The sequence below is a fragment of the Myxocyprinus asiaticus genome, chromosome 14 (assembly GCF_019703515.2).
Source record: "Myxocyprinus asiaticus isolate MX2 ecotype Aquarium Trade chromosome 14, UBuf_Myxa_2, whole genome shotgun sequence".
NCBI classification, from domain to species: domain Eukaryota; kingdom Metazoa; phylum Chordata; class Actinopteri; order Cypriniformes; family Catostomidae; genus Myxocyprinus; species Myxocyprinus asiaticus.
The window spans coordinates 39221460-39240899 of NC_059357.1; the positions used below are offsets into that span (position 1 = coordinate 39221460).

At 38.2% G+C, this 19440-nt stretch overlaps 1 protein-coding gene across 2 annotated transcripts in view; it reads right to left on the reverse strand.

Annotated features, from left to right (window-relative positions):
• The window catches only part of LOC127451641 (cAMP-dependent protein kinase catalytic subunit alpha-like), a 40132-nt gene continuing 20692 nt past the window's right edge, over positions 1-19440 (reverse strand). For both annotated transcript variants that reach the window (XM_051716483.1, XM_051716482.1), the window contains exons 2-10: positions 15372-15433; positions 14717-14845; positions 14542-14640; positions 11127-11209; positions 10638-10764; positions 9436-9531; positions 6288-6410; positions 6038-6202; positions 1-3305 (exon numbers count right to left, since the gene is read on the reverse strand). In XM_051716483.1, the coding sequence (XP_051572443.1) occupies positions 3180-3305; positions 6038-6202; positions 6288-6410; positions 9436-9531; positions 10638-10764; positions 11127-11209; positions 14542-14640; positions 14717-14845; positions 15372-15433 (1010 nt within the window). In that variant the 3' untranslated portion in view covers positions 1-3179. The remainder of the gene's footprint in view (positions 3306-6037; positions 6203-6287; positions 6411-9435; positions 9532-10637; positions 10765-11126; positions 11210-14541; positions 14641-14716; positions 14846-15371; positions 15434-19440) is intronic.

The window sequence follows — 19440 nt, forward strand, 5'->3', positions numbered from 1 at the left end:
TTATTGTAACTTTAACAATTAAAACTTTATTGGAATGATACATGTTGCAAAATATTATTCGGTGTATTTTTCTTTTTAAACATACTCGATCTGTCCTACGGGTATCCATCAACTTCTCCAGAAGGTAAAATAATTAAGACTGTTAAAGGCAGAGAATATACAGTATTGTTTCCCAAAAAGGTACAATAGACTACACCATCACCATACCTATGTCGGGAGGAAAGAGACTCCTGTTATTGAAAATACACTTAGAAAATATGCAAAAGTAAATCAAATGTTTTCTTCATGATTTTTTTTTCTTTTTAAAAAGCAAATAGAAGAGTGTAGGAAACTGGATGTGTACAAAGGCAAACTGTATCATGAACTGATGCACACACACACAAAAAAAGATGACTGACAATGTAAAAGAAAACTGGAGGATGTGTGACACCCATGTATCTCAAAGGGGGACGAACAGGGCCCAGAGAACCAGACGGACATAGAGGGGTGACTTCAACATCCGAATACCTTTAACTTAAGATCATCACATATTTCCATGCTCTGACAAAAAGATGTGTAATGAAAGGTGCATCTGAGCATTTCTCATCTCTCAGCATCTTCATTTATTTTGAATGCTGTTAGAATCACTGCTGCTTAGAATATAACCTTTACATATCACGATCAAGCTCAAATTTGCAGTTCTCAAAATCAAGTAAAAGCTCAACCTGTACATTATCTCACTCAGTGCACCAGTTGAGAATAGTCTTGCTTGGCTTCTAGCATCAAAAACCACCACAGATGAGCAGTAGATGATTACTGAAGCGTTCCTTAAACACTGATTGTTTTGTTTTTCAGCTATTCAAAACCAAAAGGTGGAGCTGTTTCTCCAGTTTGCACACACATTTTATGGCCCCTTGTGACGCCTCCAGAAATCAGGTGAGCAAAGGTCCCTGCAACAGCTAGGGGAGAAAAGACCTAAATCTATACCTCAGTTAAAGTTTTGTGAAATATAAACATCTGCCTTGTGGTTGTTTCGCTTTCTTCATCACCCCAAACAATCAGAGCCTGCGACACAATACGATCTGTTTTGGCTGTGCACCCGGCAGGTTTAAGTGCCAACATTTCCTGAGAGGAAAATGTAAACAAACATTATTTTTATCCATACTACAATTTAAAATGGCATCCTCTACAATAAACAGCCATTCGGTGTCCAATAGTTACTTCGGTTATTGAAAGTTGGCACCAGTCTGTCGTTTGCAAGCATTCGGTAAAATGGAGCTACAGTAGTCTTCATAAAAAATAATAATAATAAAAAAAAAAAATAGTGATCATTTAAATTTAGAGCACATAACCTAATTGCAAAAAACTCGAGTACCGAGCTAGAAGCGTTATTTGGCATTTTACATTTACATTTAAAATGCGAAATTTCTTTGCCTCTAGAAAAAAAAAAAAGACAGTTTTCAAAGTTTTAAACACGTCTGCAAATGGTCAGAAAAACAGGTAGTTCCTTCCCAAATTCAAGGCATTGGTTGAGCCAATGTCGTTCTGTCCAGCCCACTTAGACTGCAATTCAGTTTGGTGCCACTTGTGGTGCTAAAATTACACACTTCACCTTTAACATGTTTGCAATAAATATTAATTGATGCAAGCGTAACCAAATAAAATCATTGCAACCGACTTTGCATTGTTGCACACTTCTGGGAAAGGAAATATGCGTTAAGATTGTCTTGCATCCTACAAAGTTAAAGCGCAAGATAGAAAGCATTTTCGTTGCACCGAGTAAAACAAATTTTGATTAATTCGTTGGATGATCTTTTAACAGGTCGATTAATGGAGCTTCAAGTCTACAACAGAACTCTGATGAATAACAAGCGTATTTGAAGCAGAAATTGACAGATTCAGCAAGTAAGCCTTAAACATGTTGAATGGCTGCTTCGTTTTGGACATTGGCTAAAATTGTCTGGTGATGGTTATTCACTTCATCTGTATGGATAAAAAAAAACAAAAAAAAACTAAATCGGACTATTTATTTCTCAGAATCACATTTAAATACGGCAGAAAAAGAAATGCCCACCAGGAAGCCCATGTTACCACAGAAACAATGTCTTGCCTTAACATTTTTCATTAAAAGCGTTATTCTAAAAATAACAAGGCTTTTTCCAACCAGATGTACAAGCCTTTCACTTCAAGATTCCTTCACTTTTCTTTCTGGCAAACAAAATCTTGATTTATTTCAGGAAAACTTGAAATTAAAGCTATCTGGGAAAGGTGGAAAAATCATTTCAAGCATCAAGTGTACTTGTATGTGCTACAGATTGTAGTGCTATGATCTCATTTATGGTCTCTTTCAAGCAAACACACCTTATTTCCTCTTGACAAGTTTACTGCTGTGAGGGAAATGCCATTGAAGGACATTTATAATGACATTTTTTTTTTTTTTAATTTGTAGCTACAAAAAAATGAATGATTTGATCTAGACCTATTATGTCCCGTAAACAGTTTGAACCTAATCGAATCTAGAAAACGATGAATGACCGTCACAATGAACAGTCTTTAAACTAAGCAGTTGATTCTGCCTGAACTTAGAGCACTGTATGAAAATGTACAAAATTAATATGCCATGTTAAAATTATAAAATGATGGTGTTATGCTTGAAATACAAATGAGAAATGGGCGAGAACTCTTTAACAGTGCAAGTTGTTTTGACTTGGTATTGTATATGGGTAGGTGCGCAGGAAGTAAACAAAATATGACACGGTAGAGATCTATCAAGCAAGGGCACCTTTGCTAAAAAAAATAAAAATAAATACAGGGGTAATTTTCTCTGGAGTAGCCAAAATTCTGTACCAGAATGTAACATCGCTGAAAAAACAACAAAAGGTCACATACCCCTATGCCAGCCAGTCACAGAGACATGAATCTTTGCCCAGTGGACCCTGGCTACCAAACGAGAGGGAAAACATGAAAATGGACAATTAATAAGTGACAAAGAATCTGAAAAGGCAACACTGCTGGCGCTCTCTTAGGACTCTCTGGTTCTTCTTATCCCTCCATCCGTGTGTGAGGGGTGTTGTTTTTACCGGATACAGGCTTAGTTCAGTCTATCATCTCTCCCTGGAAAACATTTGCTTCACTCTTTCTTTGTTGCCCCACATCTAATTTGCTCCATCCCTCTCTCTCCTCCACTGCTGCTGCTGCTTCTAGAATTCAGAAAACTCCTTTCCACATTTCTCTGAGAAAGAGACCCGGATTTCTTCTTCCTCGTAGTCGTCAAAGTTGCTGGTGTCCCCGGGGCCTTTGCACTTAGGGATGAAGGGAGCCTCCACCTGAAAACAGAGTCATGCACAAATACACACAGATCAGATTTGCTGAAAGTTCATGTAATTTATTTGAAGTTAAAATTAGGGATGCACCGATGTATCGGCAATTGATATTTATCAGCCAACCGTTGACCAAATTAAGACCGTCGGCATATCAGTCACAAGCATGAAAATGCTGATGTTAAAACAACGATCTTTTCTTTAATGAAAATTTACTGCGTTGTATAAAGTTTATAATTTTTTTTGTGTAAAATAAAGAAATACCTACCAAAATAAATGAAATCTGGAAAATGTAATTGTAATGTTCTACCATAATATGTAAAATGTAAGATCTACTGTTTAAAAGTGCAAAAACAGAAGCACAAAAATGATTTAAAAGTGCAAAATAGCCTCCTTTTTACCTGGTATACAAAAAAAAAAAAAACCTGTGCTTTATGTGAGCTATTTGATAAGAAATTTGTAATGTTCTATCATAATATGTAAATATTAGGGCTGTCAATTAATATATTTTTTTTTATTATAATTATTTACGACATGCTATGGAGCCCCTTAGACAACAGGAAGGGAATAATTTTTTTCTGAAATAGTTCTGTGTGCAGTCGCAATATGTTTTGCGTGCCCTCCTAATAGCTTCCTTTCCCTAGCAATATGTTTTGCATTCCCTCGCAACAAGTTTTGCATTCCCTCGCAACAAGTTTTGCATTCCTTCACAATAAGTTTTGCGTTCCCTCGCAACAAGTTTTGCATTCCCTCCTAATAGCTTGCGTTCCCTCGCTATATGTTTTGCGTTCCCAAGCAATGTTTTTCGTTCCCTAGTAATATGATGTGTGTGCCCTCGCAATAGTTTTGCGTTCCTTCACAATAAGTTTTGCGTTCCCTCCTAATAGCTTGCTTTCCCTCGCAATAAGTTTTGCGTGTCCTCGCAACAAGTTCTGTGTTCCCTCACAATATCTTTTGCGTTCCCTTGCAACAAGTTTTGCGTTCCCTCGCAATATGTTTTGCATTCCCTCGCAATATGTTTTGCATTCCTTCACAATAAGTTTTGTGTTCCCTCCTAATAGCTTGCATTTCCTCGCAATAAGTTTTGTGTTCCCTCGCAATATATTTTGCTTTCCCTCGCAACAAGTTTTGCGTTCCCTCCTAATAGCTTGCGTTCCCTCCCAATAAGTTTTGCGTTCCCAAGCAATGTTTTTCGTTCCCTAGTAATATGATATGTGTGCTCTCGCAATAGTTTTGCGTTCCTTCACAATAAGTTTTGCGTTCCCTCCTAATAGCTTGCTTTCTCTCGCAATAAGTTTTGCGTGTCCTCGCAACAAGTTCTGTGTTCCCTCACAATATCTTTTGCGTTCCCTTGCAACAAGTTTTGCGTTCCCTCGCTATATGTTTTGTGTTTCCTCGCTATATGTTTTGCGTTCCCTCGCTATATGTTTTGCATGCATCCAATGGTATTTGTAGTAAAACTATAGTAACCACAAGATTAATCATGGTTAATCTATAGTGAAACCATAGTTACTATATGGAAACAGTATACTGTATTAAACCATGGTTTCAAAAAACAAAAAAACATGGTTACTTTTCATAGTTAGTAAAATATTACTATAGTAAATTCCGTCAATGAATAAATAAATAAAATAAAATAAGAATTAAAAAGAGGTTGGCCTAAAACAATCATTGTTACCACAATATTAGGCCTACAATAGAAAAAAAACATGTTTTACGCCAAAAATGGTTACTACAATATTGGTAGCACTTTATTATAAGGTTACATTTGTTAACATTAGTAAATGCATTATATCATTAACTAACAATCAACAATATATTTTTACAGTATTTATTAAAATTTGTTAATGTTAGTTAATAAAAATAACATTGTTAGTTTATGTTAGTTCATAGTGCATTAACTAATGTTAACACGTTCTGATTTTAAAAATCATTTGTTGAAATAAACATTAACTGAAATTATCATTAACCAAGATTAATAAATGCTGTACAAGTATTATTCATTGTTAGTTCATGTTAACAAATGAAACCTTTTTTTTTTTTTTTAAATGTTAGGCTACCACAATATAAGTAGAGTAAAACCATGGTTAAACTATGGTATTTGCATAGTAAAACCATGAAACCCACAAAATTATGATTTTTATTACCATAGTTTTCGTTTTCCTGTATTATCACTATGGTTTTACTATGAATATCATGGTTAAAATATGGTTACTGTAGTAAAATCATTGTAAATTTACTATTGCAAGGGCACGCAAAACAATTTAAAAAAAAAAATTCCCGCCCTGTCCTCTAAGGGGCTTCGTAACATGCAGATGAATTCATCACAATTAATCGCATATATAAATTATTGCTGAGAAAAGCCCTCAGATAACAATAATGAAATAATTCGAAATAGTTATATACCTATTAACTATAAATTGTTTTGAAAAGATGGAGCGTCTAATTTAACGGCTCAGTCTCGTGGAAGTTCCAGATTGGCTATAATCACTTACAGCAACTTTAAATCAACAGCCCTAGTACATATATATATATATATATATATACACACACACACATTTTTACTTGTAGAAAGAACTGTTACACTCACATTACATTTATTCAGAAGTTTCATATTGACTTGACAGCCCTTGTCCCACCACAAACTCACGCTATTGGTTGTGCCAGAAATTGAAAATTACACACCATTAACCTTGAGACCATTATGAAAGTCCAGAATAATTCAGGTAGACTCTAACCTTCTTCTGGTAGATTGCAATCCAGTCGGTGGTTGCAAACCACTTGTGGCCCTTGATGTCATTGACGCCGTTCTTGAGGTTCCCAAAGCGCTTTGTCAGATCAACCTGCAATAGGTTCCTCAGCAGATCCTTCAGGTCAGAGCTAAAATGGGAGGGGAAGCGGACCTGGAGGAAGATTGACAAAGTCAGACCAGTAGAATACACAAGGCCAAATAATCACTGCATCCTGATATTGCATTTCAGTGCTCACCTTTCCCGAGACGATCTTCTCGTAGATCTGGATGGGCTGGTCAGCAAAGAAAGGAGGGTAACCAGCAGCCATTTCATAGATGAGCACTCCCAGAGCCCACCAGTCCACTGCTTTATTATAACCCTAAGAGAGAGAGACAGAGATCAAGAGGAGGCAAGGATAGCTGGAAGTTAAGAACAGGTTGAACAGGCCATATGTGAAAAGATTATTTTGACATATTTAGAACAGAATATTTATTTATCAGCACATTTATCAATTTTCACATTAGATTCTGACATTTAATTCAGCTCCATGTGAGTTCTGAACACTGTTTGGAATGGGGCAGAACCTTTGCAATGTGTCCAGAGGGGATGTACACACCAGAAACACACAACAGGTATTCCGTGTCAATGATCAAGTGATGGAGAAAAGACTTCTTACAAAACAAACCCAGATGGAACTTGACAAAAATCAAGTACTTTGTAGCCTTTGTAAGGTGCAATTCAATTACCACAGAAGCACCTCAAGTCTAAACTCTCAAACAAAAACTCGCCATACAAAGCACTTATGAGGGACGGCTGCGGACGGCTAGCTTGGCTTTAAACTCATTTCGAAGCATCAGCTAATGATTAACGGACAATTCGGATGAAGTATCGTTACATTTGCAGTGCCAGCGCTAAAAGCGGAACAAGACATTGGCCATGTTCGGAATGGCATACTGCCATAGTACAGTACTTGTACTATTTCTGCCATTCAGTGCTTTTCATGTGGATTTCAAATTTCAAAGCACTGCTTGACACTGGATAGCAAGTTGATAACCACAGCAGCCTGCCAGCTCATTCATATTGTGGAGGATGATTTTTTAAGGGATTTAATCACAATGAATATGCAAAATCTATGGGGACTAGTTCTTTCAATTAGTCAACATCTCACTTAGACTTTGGGAAACGTTTAATATTACTTGAACTGGTGCTATTTTAGTGCATTTCTATCTTTATACTGTGGAAGGCTTTGTTTGGAAAATGTTAATAAAACAGTGTTACAAATTGTTTTCTTTTCTTTCCTAAGAAGGAACTTAATGTATTTTGATAGGAAAAGAGGAATATATAGAGCAGAGTTTCTACTAAGACATTTTGGTGCCGGCCAACTGGAATTATAAAATTTACCGGACAAATTGGAAAAAAAATCCAGTCATCTCATTTCGGTGTTTATTTTGTGCTGTATCATGATGGACTACGCATAATATGCTATATAATAACGACACAATCAAGTCCAGTGAACAATAAAAGTTTGTTCATTATAGCTGCTTTTCCATAAAAAAATAAATACAATAAAAAAAATAAAAAAAAGGCAGCCATGGATTTAGCATCTAAAAAAATAAATAAAAAAAGAGGGCAAAGCAAAAAGCTAAACTGCAATTTGCAACATGTATTTTTGATCACAAAGATTTATTAAAATAACAAAAATTGTTAGGTTATGTAATTTCTTTCTTTTGCTGTATTTGCGGAATAGGACTTCGCAAGCTGTCGGGAAAGTTTAAACCTCCGTGGCAGCGAAGCGTTGTCATCATTGGTATGGCATCACTCTGTACATTTGTGGCATCAACTAAAGGGGTTTTGATGCTTCGTGTTAATATTTTCGCCAGACATTGTGTCTGACAATTTTTGAATTTGTCGGACACTGGGATGTTTAACTGTCAAAAAACTGTATTTACTGGCTAACGGAAACCCATATAAATGGAAATAGAGTACATTTTCAGCACTTTCAAAATCGCAATTAATCGCGATTAACTATGAAAAAAAAATAATGTGATTAATCGGGATTAACTATTTTAATCGAATGACAGAACTAATTACACTACTTATTTTGGGTGAATCAACTGCATGCTGTATTATGTCAGCTACACATCCAAAACAAGCCAAGAACTGTGTTCCTGAATTACCTTATTGCTATTCTATACAGCTGTTAATCAAGAATTCTTGTCTAAATGATCAATTTCACATTGGCCCTCTATGAAGCATAAAAAACCAAAAGCAAATTTTGAACAAATTCTACACAGATGTGAGCAATGGACATGTCTCTGATTGGTTATAATAATCAACCGCTGCAAAAATAAACGTTAAATAGAAAATTAATTAGAAAATTTTGACCGACAGGAGCACATCTACATGGACTGATATGATTGACACATTTCATGATTCATTAATTGTGCAGCAATAACCTACTCCATTTCCCTCAACACTGCAAACAGTGCAGCTTTAAAGTTCATTTTCTTTGTATTGATGTGATGTTTAGATCAATGATTCTTAACTGGCTTTGCTTTTGGACCCAGATTTTTCATTGGACATGAAAAAAGTCAAGTGGCGACCCAACACAGTGCCAAAATTGTTCATTACACATATAAAGTGAACAAAAATGTCTTAAAAATCAGACATTGGAATGTATTAACATAACCATAAACTGCATAGGCTCAACAATATAATTTTTTTTTTTTAACATGACAGGCTGAATAAAAAAAAATGGTCAGTTTTGTTTTCTTGAATTTATTCACTGTATACAACACATTGTGGTCAACACAAACCATGTTTTATTGTTGTTACAAGTGAACACGTGTTTCATGTAGTCATGTATTTTTATTTACTTTGCATAGTTTTATTCATGGTTTGAGGATGAGGGCATGTTGCATAACCGGTCCATGTTGGCATCTGCCTATTTTCTAGCTTTTACAAAGTGAGATGGTTTTTTGACGTCATAAAAAAAAAAAAATGGAAAGAATCTTCTCCCTTTGAAAAGTTGAGAATCTATTTATCTTTTTATCTTAACAATGCATAGTCATATAATTAGATGCAATTTATAATTTGCATTAAGCATTTCCCCCTTGCTCTCCATTACTCTTTCAGAACAGACCTGTGAACTGGTTTGGATGATTAAAATGTCAAACGCATTTTTGCTGTATTTGCAGGTCAAAGATGGCAAAGCTTGAACTGGTACGCATGTGAATGGTAACTGAGGCTGTCAGTCACAAACTTACTGCCTAACAAATCATTTTGTGTTCCACGGAGGAAAGAAAGTCTTACGGGTTTAGAGCAATATGAGGGTGAGTAAACGATGACAGAATTTTCATTTTTGGGTGAACTAGCTTGTAAACAGCAGCAGCTTTGGTACTCACTTTACTGAGGATGATTTCTGGTGCTAGGTACTCAGGTGTGCCACACAGTGTCCAGGTCCTGCCCTTTACACGTTTAGCAAATCCAAAATCTGTTACCTGAGAGATGAGGGATAATAATGCAGATAAAATTTTATATATAGAACTCAAAAATACCAAATATAATGAATCCTAGAATAACGTAATAAACCCATGAGTCAGAGATCCAGTCTATGTGGTCTTAAAACACTCAGTGCAGGGCCACAATATTACAGTATAATTGTATCTAAACTCGGCAGAGCGATATTAGGGTTGTGGGTCTTGGGTCTCTCTTCGCTCATTAATTGCCCATAAATCCAGTTGCTTAACCATTTAATCTCTGAAGGTGTTTTCAGGTGCATGCCCAAAATTAAAGGCTAATAACTCTTCAAAAAAATCAAAGAGCCTTTTTTTTGGTCTCATTTGTTTGGTATTTGTGACGAGGAGGAGGGTGTGGCCGGGCCGTAAGGATGGAGGGATGGCCGCTGACGGAGGATCACGAATCGGTGGCGCTGAAGCAAGGGATGGCTGGGGGGTCCAGTGCCATCGCCCGGCATCACTGAGGTGTGTGTATATATATATATATATATATATATATATATATATATATATATATATATATATATATATATATTACACTACCGGTCAAAAGTTTTGAAACACTTATTCATTCTTTATTATAATTTATTTCACATTTTAGAATAATAGTAAAGTCATTAAAACTATGGAATGACATAAATGGAACTATGGGAATTATGTTGTGACTAAACAAAATCCAAAATAAATCTTAAATCTTCAGAGTAGTCACCCTGTGCCTAGAATTTGCAGACATGTACTCTTGACATTTTCTCAACCAACTTCTTGAGGTATCACCCTGGGATGCTTTTTAAACAGTATTGAAGGAGTTCACATCTATGTTGGGCACTTATTGGCTGCTTTTCTTTATTATTTGGTCCAAGTCATCAATTTCAAAAACTTTTTTTTTTTTTTTTTATTACATTTTAGTTTTATAATGAAATAAATTAATATGGTGGCACAATTATATTTTTGTCTACAAAACTAATTTCAAACATTTAAGCATACACCTTCAGATCAAAAGATTTTTAAGATCATGAGAATCATTTCAGTCAAGTGTTTCTTGCTATCCGACTTTAAACCCTGTACAGCTGATTTATGAGTGCATTTACCTGTATGTAGCCCTGCTGGTCTATGAGCAGGTTTTCAGGCTTCAGATCTCGGTAGATAAGATCAAGCGAGTGAAGGTATTCAAAGGTCAGAACTATCTGGGCAGCGTAGAATCGGGCATGAGGCTCACTGCACCACAGAGAAAGACACAGAGAAGGTAAATGGTGAAGATTGAAAAAGGCAAGCCATTTAACTCACTAGATATCATTCAGGCTCAGAGACAAATATAATTTTCAAAAGAGATAATTGTGATATAGTGGGATGGACTCAGTAATTACAATTAACAAAAACTACCAGCGAATTTTTTAATTTAAATTGAATGCATAAGGGAAACGAGTCACACCAATCAAGTAATTCACAATTTTTAATTCACATTTGAGCTTTTTTTTTTCTTCAGTTTACTTAAATAGTATCTGCATTGTAATCAAACTCTAATAACCCTGAGATGGTGCGAGTTTAGCAGCTAGAATACACAGCCCACAAAGTCTCACCTGAACCGCCCGATTCTACGTAAGTGAGAAAACATCTCTCCTCCAGGAACATACTCCATTACCATATACAGGTTAGTATTATCCTGAGGAGTGAACACAAATTAAAAAAGGAATAAAACTCACTTCAGATATTCCTCTGATGCACACATGAACTTTTACACACTTAAATATGCCATCACACACAGGGTGGATCGAAATACTGAATATTCATGATATACAGTACTGTGCAAATGTCTTAGGCACTTAAAGGTGCTGTAAGTGATTTTTTTCATGGAAAGGTATGCAAAAAATGTTCCTACTCCCTCAGAGATATTAATGAAATGTGTTGTAAGATATCTCATCTGCCTCTGTGACAGCGCTAGACTCTGTAAACAGCAAACAAAAATGTATCCGTGGACAATGACGGTTCCGAACGGTCAATCATTTTGCACGATCTATTGTGTTGTAGTTGCAGCAAATTATTGAGACTTACTGCAATTTTTCAGCCATCTTGTTCATAACAGTTGTCAGTTGAGGGCGCTATTTTAACATCCGTTTCTGCACGATGTCAGTCTCAAAGCTCATTTGGAATATTTATAGTAGGGGGTTTTGGAAAGAGGGGGTGTGGCTAATCCAACGGCTCAGTCTCGTGGAAGTAGAATGGCTAAAATCGCTTAAAGGTGTTGTAAGATGTTTCACAAAAACATTTGTCTTTAATGTGTGTGATGAGGAGGAGTGCGGGGCCAGGCCGTTAGGACACACAGCCGGCTCCGAATTGGGCTAATCAGCCGGGAGGGGGATAAAGAGGGTGCCAGTTCGAGAGAAAGACACATGTGGCTGTGTTGTGTGTGTGTCTGTGCTCATGTTTGTTTTATGTTGTTTTAAGTTGAGTTTTACCATTAAACTTTGTTTACTGTTCAGCCGATTCCCGCCTCCTCCTTGCCCATCCTTTAACTGTTACAGTGGTGCTGAAACCCGAGAGGGAGGAGGGATGCGCTGTCGCGGAGTCCTCGCCGCTGCCATCCGCCAGGGGAGCAGCCACGGCCATCTGCCTGGGGACGGAGGGGTCGCTGCCGGCTGCCAAGAGCCGGAGGAACCGCTGCAGTCCACCAGGGGAGGAGTGAGCTGTTGTCCACCAGAGGGCAGAGGAGCGGTTGAGGACTGGGCAACAGCGTGTCCGGGAACCAGCGAAGAAGTTTTTCTCTCTCTCTTGCTCCGCCTCGCTCTTTACCTCCCCTCATGAGGGCACACGGCCGGCCCTGAATTGGGCTAATCAGCCAGGAGGGGGATAAAGATGAGCCGGAGGCGCCAGTTCGAGAGAGAGAGACGCACGCAGCCGCGTTGTTTGTGTCTATGTTCATGTTTATGTTGTTTTAAGTTGAGTTTTACCATTAAACTTTGTTTACTGTTGACTCCCAAATTGGCCCGGTTGCTAGGGAGGGTAGAGTCACATGGGGTAACTTCCTCGTGGTCGTGATTAGGGGTTCTCGCTCTCAATGGGGCACGTGTTAAATTGTGCGTGGATCGCGGAGAGTAGCATGAGCCTCCCGTGCTGTGAGTCTTCGCTGAGTCATACACAACGAGCCATGTGATAAGATGCGCAGATTGACTGTCTCAGAAGCAGAGGCAACAGAGACGTGTCCTAATTATAAATAATTATAATGATGATAATAATCACTGAAATATAAATCAAGGTTTGAGGTGAACGTGTTTTTGTATTATTTTATGATTTAATCACAGATGTATAGGCTATATATAAAGTGACCCAGCAGAGTTGCACTCACAACTAACTGCTCTGAGGAAATAAAGTGAACTGAACTCAGAGCACCTCCTGAGCTGAGATTTCTGAGGTCATTTGCAGCATTCTCATAGACGATATTATTCTTGCAAAACATTTTCAGAAGACTGAAACAAAGAAAGAGTGAGAACCCTTTACATATGCGTGTTCCACGAGACTGCATGCCTCCGAACAAGCAGCGTGTCAGACATGCGCGTAGACGGCTTTTCTGTCATCTGTTCTTAAAAAGCACGTGTGTGTCTAACAGCATTTCTTGTGTCATTCTGAATCCGAGATGTCTTACCAGTTACCCACCATGCACATTATATTCGCTGCCTTAAATGAATCCTCTGTCAGTGCGCATACTTTGCTGCCTGTGCAATTTGATACGTTGGTAAAGAACATCTGGATTTCTATGTGTTATTTAGGTTCATTTATCATGGGTTGCAAACACCTCATTAGGCAACTATTCTTTATTTGAGGCTATTTTATTCGTTAAGCTATTGTATTGATATTGGAAGTTCCATGCATAATGCAATATACCTTTTACCCGGTATAATTTTTATTGTCCCACGTACCAAGTAAAACCGGTAACACTGTACACCGTGGCAACCCTATGAGACAGCCTAAATAGATAGAAGAACTGTGGCGAATTCTCCAAAAGGCTTGGAACATCCTGTCTGCCAACAATCAAGAAAAACTGTGTCCAGGTGTACCTAGGAGAATTGGTGTTGTTTTGAAGGCAAAGGTGGCCACAGTAAATATTGATTTAGATTTTTTAATGTTTACTGGACTTTGTATGACATTAATTGATAAATTAAAACTATTTATGGCATTATTTTTGAAGACATCCTCACTATGCAACATTTTTCACAAGTGCCTAAAACTTTGGCACAGTACTGTATGTGGAATGATTTTGCTGCCAATATAAAACAAAGCTTTCCGAATATTGTGAAGATTTTAATGCTTTTTATTTCACCATTAACTCTCCCTTAAAAGTTTGTGTCATTAGACTAGTTTCATGAGTACAAGAGAGTTTCAACAAAGATATTTTAATAACGTCTCTGATTTAAACCTTAGTAGCAAAAATGGCATTTAAGTTGGTGGGTTTAACTTTTGAACAAGTTCAAACCAGTCAATTCTGATTGAACAATTCATTTGCGTCATCACTCAAAAATGTTCACGGAAGTCCCAGTGTGGCATATTTCTATGTATTAAAAGTTTTTGCCAAAAATAAAAATTGCTGTTCATTACTGTTTTCTTATATTGGTGCATATAAATGTAAAATGATTAAATGTTTCCCTTTGATTAGTGAAAAAAGTGTGGATTGTTTTTATTTTTACATTAAACCTTTCAAATCTAACGGGAAACAATGGCTTAGTTTGGTTGAAATGGTGGTTCCTTTGACCGAAAGAAGGTTTTACTCCTCATCTATATAATACATTTTGGGTTATCCTTGCCACTTTTGCCTTTAGCTTGCTCACTGTAGGGTTTGTAAGGCACTATTTTTCTATTTTTTGTAAAACTGCTTTGTAACAATATTTTTTGTAAAATGCGCTATACAAATCAAATTGAATGCAAATACTTAAATATTAAGATATCATTTTTAACTATATTGCCCAGCCCTAAATCACACTCTCACACATGAGTAGCTGATACCTTGAAAGAGTGCTCCAATCGCACCAGGAACGGGAAGCTGACAGCCTGTAGGATGCGTTTCTCATTCAGTGTGTGTTCTATCTGTTTCAGTTTCACCACCTGAAAGACACAAGAGATTGAGCTCCAACACACACACACACACAAACACACATCTTTCACCTCCAACTCCGCTTACTTTCTGTTTGTCGAGGATCTTCATAGCAAAATGCTGTCCTGATTCTTTGTGCTTGACTAGCATAACTCGACCGAACGAGCCGGTGCCCAAAGTCTTCAACCTCTCAAAGTGGTCCAGAGATGCAGTGTTCTGTAAATACAGACACATAAAAAGGTAAACAGGATGAATTAGCACACAATATCTGAACAGAAGATGGACATTTCTGTACCACACTAATTATTAACATGATGACCAACTTTTTGCAGCACAGTTTTAAAATATAAAACTACAAAGTTTGAAAAGATCAAGAATCCTCCATACATGTTTTATCTATTTTGAGGAGGATGGAGCATATCAAATGCAAATAATAAACTATAGTCCTACTAACAGATCAATAGTTTTACTTTTGATATTTAAGTACATTCAAAAAGTAAGTACTTCTGTATTTTTACACAGTTGAGAAAAGTACTTTTAATTCTACTCAAGTAATATTTCATCAGGGAATCTGTACCATAACTCAAGCAATGAATTTGTGTACTTAGTCCACTACAAAAAAAAACAACAGCAAGCCAGTTTACACTGTGGCCAGAAGGGAGCGTTCACCAACTGATATTAGCTTGATGACTTGTGACAAAGTGATTGTGTGTGTGCAGTGCAGAAAATGGACTTTAATAACCTGTGCTGGGTTCTCCCATTTCTTTAGGAAATCTTCTTTGGCTTTAGCGAGAAACTCCTTAACTGTAAAAGAGAAAAGCAGGATAAACCATGTAATTATTTGCACAACAGACCAAATGTGTACCAGGTAGCACTTATTCGAGAAATGGTAGCACGCTAAGAAATGTCTGAAGGGGATTGATGGACTTGACAAAAATATCTGTTCAAATGTCAACTCAAGGAGTCTGCAGAAGTGACTTAAGCAGTCAACAGCAACCTTTTTACAGCCTCTATATCAGGGGTCAGCAACCTATGGCGAGAGAGGGGTAGACAATTTTATTTGTATAAATTCCGCACCTGCATTCCAATCTACATCTTGATGTAATCCTTCCTCATGATCACACAGCGTGTTTTCATGAGCTGAATGGGAGGCTAAACAAAAAGTAAAAATGTGACGTGACTGCAGTATACCCAACAGTCTCGTGCAGTGCGTGCAAGCCATTCGCGCATCACGAGCCGGCAGAGCTTCACTTTTGGTTAATCGCGTGAGTAAACGTGCCCACTTTAATTCGGTCAGGCTGCGGATGGCAGCCTACATTCCTGGTTTCATTTGTTTCTTTTTACTTTCAGAACAACACGTGATGTAATAAGGAAAACACCACTATTAATCCTTGAGATTTCCAACCCAGCATACAGGTACACCCTCCTTAAACCATGGTCACACACAAAATTATATTAAACGATTAAAAGAGAAAACATAAACCCACATCGTGGGGTTCAAAAATCGGAGTCTATTCAAAATATAAATTAAACCTGGAAATAAAGTTTTAGGATTCTGGAGGTGCGATTTGCCGAAAAGGGCCAAATAATTGATCGGCTTGTGATGCGTGAATGGCTTGCACGTGCAGCGCGTTTCGTCACACTTTAATAGTGTTTAGTCTCCCATTCATCTGATGAAAACACACTGCGTGATCATGAGGAAAGATTACATCAAGATGTAGACTGGAATGCATGTGTGAAAACCTTCATATAAATAAAATAGTCTGCTCCTCTCTCGCTGTTGCTTGCGTGCTAGTGATTACATGATTACAATGACATAATAGAAGAAATATTTAAAATTCCACACAATTTCGTTATCAGAAAACAAATAAGCAAATTTGTGACATTAACTGTGTTCACTCATTTTGTACAAAAGCACAGCTTTTCATTCATTAAAGCACTTTCACAAGATGCTCTGTGAAAATTCACATGCAGGATCATGATTATCATCATCATTGGGTTTTACAAAAAATGTTGTGCTTCAGCACAGCCATTGACTAGGAAAATAAAAAAATGGCACTCCATGTCAAAAAGGTTGCCAATCCCTGCTCTAGAACATATCAAATATAGAACTGCAGGTCGGTCCTCATTTATAACTGTGCTTCTGTGTATAACAAAGCTGTTGCAATGCCTGGGAAAACTACCTTCTACATTCACAATGCTTTTTGTAATTATTATTCTCAATCGTGATTCTCATTACTGTAATACACTAAAAACACCTTGGAAAGTCAATAGAGTTAAAAGATAAATACAATGCATTTTTTATTTTATTTAAACAGCATAAATGGATGAATCTCATGAGATCTGTAAAGAAAATGTCCTGCCCTATTTAACCCCAAATCAATACACACACACACACACACACACATATATGAAATAATATTTTACATAAAGAGAAGGAAGCCCAAATGTAGGAAGAAAACTATGCGTCTAAGCTGTACACCACTTACAGTTTATTATTATTGTTAATGATTAATCAATTTTCACTCATTAACGTTTGTTGATTAAGAAAATTCTTTAACATTTGCAACCCTAACTGTGACATTAGTTTCAGGACACTTAAAGGTGATGTAACTTTTGAGATGTCAAAATACATTCTTCTATTCCAGTTTATTGTCCACTGACAACTATAAGTAAGCCATTTGTGGGTTTTCTTTCCCCAAAATATAAACACTGAGCCTCCCTGGCACTATCAACACACTAATGTTTAAATTTTGAGTGGCCCGCTCAGCTCCACTCATCCCTTTCTAGTTAAACCTATAGTGCAAGTTTGGGGCGTGGCTACTTTTAGTAATGAACATCCATGGCAGACGTGTACAGACTCAGTGGAAAATAAATTTAGCTTCACCAAAATTCAAAGACTTGCTAAAAGACAGAGACAGAGAACGGAGTAAAACCAGAGTGAACATTGGTATCGAATGTAAAAGGTGGAGGACTTTGAGGGAATTTTTGAAGTTCGATGGAGACGATGTATTTTTCAAGTGTCTTCTCAAAAGGTAAGCGACATTCAAGGTATCACCACACAAGATAGCTCATTACTGTCGAGCTCCAGATAAATTCGTAAGATACTCGGAAAATCTATTGTTACGCTTACTAGTTACCAGAAGAACCATCCTACCTCATGTGATGGTGCACACCTAGCTGCCGTTCAATCCGGCGACCCGATTCCTCTGCCATACTTTCTCTCCGGTGTGAATGTTATAGCTGTCTTGTTCATTACAACATTAAATGTTTATCACCTTTTATTTAGTATGTAGTATTTATTTAGTATCTGATTCATAGGGAATCAGAGAGTGCGAAATGGCGTGATGAGTCTAAGGGGTGTTGGCAAAGTTTTTTTTTTTTTTTTTTCCCCTTTTTCTCCCAATTTGGAATGCCCAATTCCCAATGTGCTTTTTAAGTCCTCGTGGTCGCGTAGAGATTTGCCTCGGTCCGGGTGGCGGAGGATGAATCCCAGTTGCCTCCACGTCCGAGACCATCAACCTATGCATCTTATCACGTGGCTTGTTGAGCGCATTGCCACGGAGACATAGTGCATGTGGATGCTTCACGCCATCCACCGCGGCAACCACGCTCAACTCACCACACACCCCACCGTCAACGAACCACATTACAGCAACCACGAGGAGTTTACCCCATGTGACTCTACCCTCCCAAGCAACAGTCAGAGTGCCCATGCTGACCCCTGTCCACCGCCGAAAGCGCCTACAATGGGCATGTGAGCATCAGAACTGAACCATGGAGCCAAGGAAGAAGGTGGCCTGGTCTGATGAATCACGTTTTCTTTTAGATCATGTGGACGGCCGGGTGCATGTGCTTCGTTTACCTGGGGAAGTGATGCAGCAGGATGCACCATGGGAAGAAGGTAGGCTGGCGCAGGCAGTGTGATGCTCTAGGAAATGTTCTGCTATGAAAACTTGGGTCCTGGAATTCATGTAGATGTTACTTTGACATGTACCACCTACCTAAATATTGTTGCAGACCACGTACACCCCTTCATGGCAACGGTATTCCCTGATGGCAGTGGCCTCTTTCAGCAGGATAATGCACATTGCAAAAATTGTTCAGGAATGGTTTGAGGAACATGACAAAGAGTTCGAGGTGTTGCCCTGGTTTCCAAATTCAATCTGATTGAGCGTCTGTGGGATGTGCTGGACCAACAAGTCCGATCCATGGAGGCCCCACCTCGCAACTTACAGGATGTGGCAGACAGGTCTCTTGCTCATTGTAAAGGAGGAAGCGGGAACCGGGTTTACAACAATAAGACTTTTAATTCAACACAACATAAAACTGCTTTTCAGCATAACAAAATCATAACGCAAACACAGCTCCGTGTGCTCTCTCATTCTGATGACTATGCAGTCCAACAGGCAGAATGCACATGTTTAGCGGCTATGTGCACCTCCCTTTCTCTCGAACTAGCGTCTCCAGCTCCTCTTTATCCCTCTCCCAGCTGATTGCGGTAACTCAGCACCAGGCGTCCATCCTAATGGCCCGGCCCCGCCGTCCTCCTCGTCATATACCAGCAATGCCCGATTCAGGTCGGGGAACCAACCGGCCTGACTTACTCCCCCCCCCTTCCTGGAGGGGAGGTGTTGACCTTTCAGCCGTCCTTCCGCCGGCTGGTCTTCCCTGCCTCCTGGGAACATGAGTAGGATGAGAGGGGGGAGAGGGGAGATGGAAAGAGAGCGGGAGAGCCGGAGAGAGAGTGAAAAAAAATTAAAAACTCAAATTCCCGACCACGCCGCCATTCAGACCTCAGCCAGCTGCAC